This window comes from Nicotiana sylvestris, chromosome 3 (assembly GCF_000393655.2).
Source record: "Nicotiana sylvestris chromosome 3, ASM39365v2, whole genome shotgun sequence".
Classification (NCBI taxonomy): Eukaryota; Viridiplantae; Streptophyta; class Magnoliopsida; order Solanales; family Solanaceae; genus Nicotiana; species Nicotiana sylvestris.
Window position 1 is genome coordinate 70,925,870 of NC_091059.1, and position 5,485 is coordinate 70,931,354.

At 43.3% G+C, this 5,485-nt stretch overlaps 1 protein-coding gene across 1 annotated transcript; it reads right to left on the minus strand.

Moving 5' to 3' along the window:
- Positions 1–212: 212 nt before the first annotated feature.
- On the minus strand, positions 213–4,514 carry LOC138887513 (uncharacterized). The gene is made up of 4 exons (XM_070169272.1): positions 4,335–4,514; positions 2,891–3,364; positions 2,539–2,691; positions 213–377 (listed from the first exon to the last, which is right to left on the minus strand). Exons 1-4 carry the CDS (start codon positions 4,512–4,514, stop codon positions 213–215), a joined length of 972 nt encoding a protein of 323 aa, XP_070025373.1.
- Positions 4,515–5,485: the final 971 nt, after the last annotated feature.

The following is a 5,485-nucleotide window of genomic DNA, read 5'->3' on the forward strand; positions in this document are numbered from 1 at the left end:
CCTATTGAGTAGTAGGTCGTGGTTTTTTCACCTTTTGAGCTAGGTGTTTTCCATGTAAAAATCTCTGTGTTCTTTATTTTCTACATTTATTATTCCGCAAACAGTAGTAGTTGGAACACCTAGAAGAACCAAGTTCTTCTATAGAGTAGTTAAGCGAAAATTGGGTACCACACAAATCGCCCCCCTCTTTTGTGGTATTGATGCTTAAAACATCAGACTTTATCTGGGACCACATCATATGTCGATTCAGGATACCCGCCGAGATTATATGTGCTAATGGAAAGTAGTTCATCGGCGGCAAGGTAACGGAGTTCCTCCAAGAACATAAAATAAAGAGGATTTATCGACACCATACCACCCAACCGAAAATGGACAGGCTGAGTCAACAAATAAAACTATCATTTACAACTTGAAGAAAAGGTTAGATGATGCAAAAGGAAAATGGAGAAAAGTTTTACCCGAGGTCCTTTGGGCATATCGGACAATATCGAAGTCTAGCATGGGGGCCACCCCGTTTTCTCTAGTATATTGTTCAAAGGCCCTCATCCCCGTCAAGGTCGGGGAACCTAGCACCAGATTTCGACATGCATCGAAGGAGTCAAACCACAAGGCCATGAATGCTAGCCTCGAATTGTTAGATGAAAAGCGAGAAGCGGCGCTTGTTCGGATGGCCGCGCAGAAGCAAAGGATCGAAAGATACTGCAATAGAAGAACCAACCTTCGACATTTTGGAATCAGGGACTTAGTCCTACGGAAAGTCACCCTCAATACTCAAGACCCAAATAAAGGGAAACTAGGCCCGAATTGGGAAGGACCGTACTAAGTCCTCGAAGTTGTCGGTAAAGGATCTTACAAAATTAGCACAATGGAAGGTCAACAACTGCCAAATAATTGGAACATATCATTGCTCATACTATACTACTGCTAAGGTACGACTTCATCCTTTTTGTCTATTTGAGTTTAAAACTAACTCATTACAGATTTTGGATCGAAGGCATAGGATCTCGAAGGCATCATTTTTTACACTAAGGCCTTAGGTTTTAAAGCATGCATTGCACTCTTTTTCCCTTAGATCGGATTTTGTCCAAAATGGGTTGTACCGGCAAGGTTTTCAACGAGGCAACAATTACATGCTACCTAAGGAGAACTCAACAGTATCCAAGGCTTCTTTCCAATCAACCTCAAATATTGGGGGGCATCACCCTCGGAGGTTATATTTTCAAGGAAAATACTTCACACCTAAGAGGACCTCGATAGGAAAACTTTGTAATGGGCCAAACGGTTAGATGAACTGTGTCCGTATGGAATAGTCTAGCCGCGACAACAAAACATGTAGGCATGTATCAATTATTTGAAGAAGCATTCTGTTAATATAAAAAACACTTTGCGTCTCAAAAAAGTCTACTATTATACAAGCTCTACACTTATAATCCTACGGGAAATGGCTCAAGAGCCAAAGCATAAAAGCACCCCCGAATACTTGGGGACTATCATCGACAGTCAGTACATCCGAGTCGTCAAAAACTCGGACTTATAAGACCTCAAAGAGGCATCCCCTCGAAACAAAGGCCAAGGCCAATATACTCGAGGACTAACTTTTTTGAACAAGTTCGGAAAGTTATCGAGAAACAATTCCAAGTGACAAACCCGAAGGCTACAACCATACTAAGGGCTACAACCAAAATAATGCAGTTCAGAGACGTCTAAAGGCTTCGAGAAACAATTCCAACTTCCGCTATAAACTAAAGGCCTTCAAACATTGGAAAACCGATTAAATCAGGCTACCCTCAGCAAAAGCAAAATAGAAAGGGCTTCGATAAATTCAGCCCCCTAAAAAATCTAAGGGCTTCGATAAATTCAGCCCTTGAATAATCCAAAGGCTTCGATAATACCTAAAGAGGTATTTGATTATGCTTACACAAACAAATTAGTAATAAGATTTCGATACGTCGAACCTTCAAAAAACCCAACGGGTACAAAAACACATGCTAAGGCATAACTAAATTTCACCAAGTCTTTTAGCCAAAAAGATGGGAAAAATTATAGCCATTTTAGAGGCCATAATGACCCAACTTAAAGAGACTAAGGGCCAATTTTAAAAGAGCCTAAAGGCCGATATATAAGAGCCTAAGGGACAACTTAAAAGAGCTTAAGGACCAACAACATAAGAGTCCGAAACCTCGTTCTCACTCAACTTAGACCCAAGAGTCCCATTGTTCTGAGCTTACATCAAATTGATTTAAGCTTGGCTCGAGGATTATCTAAAAAGTTAAGGGGTATTATATTGAGAAATAAAAACCTAAGGGTTTATTACGTTATGAGTCCGAAACGATACTCGAGCTGAGTATTTGAATTATTGAAATCTTCCATAAACGGGAAAAAAATTCAACACAAGTCGAGGATAGAACAAAAAGATACTTTATATTCATAAGGGAAGCTTACAAAACATATTTACAATGCCCACAGGGGGCCCTTACACAAAAAAGAAAACCTAATTATTTCCAGGGTCATACCCCCGGGAGCGTCATCTTCAAAAACTGCATCTTCAACAGCTCTATCTTCGGGGGTCTCCTCTCCCTCGGCAGCATCTTCTTCACCTTCCTCATCCCCGGATCCACTCGCTACATCCTCATCATCGGAGGAGACAAGAAACCTGGCATCGGTTTCCCGCACCTTTGCCTCAGCTATCTCCTCGGCAAGGTTGAACCCTTGAGCATGGATTTCTTAAAGAGTCTCCCTCCGGGCTTGGCACTTAGCCAATCATTGCTCTGTTTTCCCAGTTGGAGGCCTCCCTCAACTTATCTTGAATGGCCGTGACATCCCTTAAGTATATGGCAATTGATTTATCAGCCGCAACCTTCGTATTCTCAGCTTCAGCCTTAGCCTATACAGCTTCGACCCGGGCTCTAGCTAGCTCAACCTCTAACTCCTCAATTTTCCTAGCCTGAGCCAGACCTTTCGCTTCAATGCCTCGGAGCTGAGTTTCATCCAAGGCTAGTTGGGACGTAACAACTTCCTTATTGGCAGCAAGCTGATCCATGTTCTTCTTCCACTGATGACAATCAACTCGAATTTTATCTACCTCGCTTCGGAGCTGCCCAATCATCTCTAGCTTTTGCTGCAACTGAGATATTGTAGTGTTAGCCTCCAAAGTAGGGCCAAGAAGGACGTACTCTGTTAAAATCACAATTACCTGCTCATTTAGCTCGGACTCGCTTTTTTGAGCTTTGGCCAATGCGGTCGGAAGATTCTTAAGCTCCTCTTCCTTTTGGCTACAAAGGAGCCTCAGGGCCTTCTCTTCGCCCGAAACTTTCTTGAACTCGGCCTCACATTGTCTCAACTCAGCTCTAAACTTTACGATGGCCTATACGTGAAATGGAGACATATCAGGCAAAAGAAAAGAAAGAAAGAAAAATTACAATAACGAAAGTAGGTACTTACCCGAGAGAGGAGATTTGAGCCTTTTAAAAAATAGTGGTGTATGAGGTTAAATCAAGGGGATATTTTTCCCGCTATTAAGGTACATTCGAAAAGTCATGCCAGCATCTCGAGGTTGTAGGATCACGATCGAGCTCCCTCCCTCGAGGATTGTCCGTGACCCTACAGAGACTCCGAGGATAAGGAATCTGTCCGCGACCCAATGAAGGTTATAAAGACGGGGGACTCCTGAGGCAAGCGGCTAGAGTCAATAGGCACTAGTACCATGCCTAGCCGTCCCATCCTCATGTCTTTTCATTCAATACACTTTGTACTATATGGTATTCCCCCTCCTATATAAGGGGAATCCATGCCACCTTGTAAAGGACTGATGTTTCTCCATTTCTCCATAAGTGCAATATCTCTCTCTCTCTCTCTCTCTCTCTCTCTCTTTCCTTTCTAAACTTGTTCGTTCTCATTGGCCCAAGGTCACCTTGATATTCATCGTCTTCTTACTTTTTCTTCATCGTATAACTCAGTATTGGCTATAAAGAGCCTTGTGTAATTATATCTTCAACTGTTATCCCATCCCCGATAACTCTAATTCGACCCTAACGTTAACCCCGAGGTCCCCCATTGACCAGACCTACACTGGGGCAACAGGCCCTCCGGTTCGATTACTATCTCGTTTCAGCTCGCATTTAATCTTTAAACTCCATATTACTAGCATCAACTTCTCTAACAACTAGCTTGGGAATAGATCACATATTTTTAGAATCCCATTTATAAATTTAATTGTTGTTACCATTTTCACGGTAAACAGTTGGATGCATCGTTAAGGTCATTGGCATCCTCAATCCCAGTGTAGCAACCCTAAAAGGGATCGTCCTCGATGACCTTTCTCGGATCGGGCATACGCGGAGGGTTGGCTTCTTCGATTTCTCCATGAAATAAGTTGGCAAAGAAAGGGAGTGACCTGTTGTCGCGACCCCGAGCTCTACATTCAGGGCATTCACATTAGCATCGGGGGTCTCAGCATTTACCCCCTCTGATATAGTTGTTGAAGACGGAGGGATAATCTCAACCTCCGGGGACATGGGGACCTTGCCCGCTTCTTCCTTTGGGGTTCCCTCACCACGGGATGAGGTTTCCAGTTCGGAAGGCTTGGCGACCTCGATTGGCTTCCAGGTTCGAGTCACCAACGCCAACTCTTCACCATCATTTTCTTCATCATCCGAGGAATCATGGTCCGAATTTGTGCCCGTTTGAGAAAATCTTTTCCGCAGCCTTCAAGTAGGGGTTTTCTTGTCTTGAGGTATTCAGGCTTCGAAACCCTTTTTCTTTTGTTGTCCTTCTCAGACTTCGGTATTGAAGGCTTGGTCTTTTCCCCATCCGGCCTCATCTCGGATGCATCACCAAGGCCTGCGCAAGTGAACATTAGTAAGTTGACACCAACAATATATGAAGAGTGTTTGAAACTTGGGAAACACACTCACCATGGTTCTTGGACTCCCACTGGCCCTTCGATAATTCACGCCACTTGCACTCATCGTAGGAAGAGGTGGCTTCTAACTTTCGAACCCAATCTTCGAGGTCGGGCACCGTTTGGGGCACCCAGGCATTGGCTGCCAAAAGAAGGATAAAGACGTTATGAAATTTGAAAGCAGAATATGAATAAATACTGGGAAAACAAACTCCACTTATGATTAAAGTTCCACCTCTCCGGGAATGGCATTTTATCCCCGGAGATGATATCCAAAGTTCTTACTCTAACAAACCAGCTCATCCAACCCGATCTTTGGTTTCATCAGTACTAGCAAAAAAGGCTTTCGTTGTTCGACGCTGCAACTTGATAAGCCCTCGAAATAACTGAGGACGATACAATCGAATCAGGTGGCTGAGAGTGAATTCCAACCACTTGGGCTTCTCGGAAAAATACTGAAGCATGATCATGATACACCAAAAATAAAGGTGAATCTGACCGAGGGTGACTTCATATGTTTTGCAGAAGTCGATCACCACCAGATCGAGGGGACCCAGTGTAAAGGGGTAAGTGTAAACAAATAAA

Coding starts and splice junctions, on each gene's coding strand:
- LOC138887513 (XM_070169272.1), bottom strand. CDS start 4,514: ATGTCCCCGGAGGTTGAGATTATCCCTCCGTCTTCAACAACTATATCA. Junction 2,692..2,890: donor CTAGAGCCCGGGTCGAAGCT/GTATAGGCTAAG, acceptor AACCTTGCCGAG/GAGATAGCTGAGGCAAAGGT. Junction 378..2,538: donor ATAGAGCTGTTGAAGATGCA/GTTTTTGAAGAT, acceptor TTGTTGACTCAG/CCTGTCCATTTTCGGTTGGG.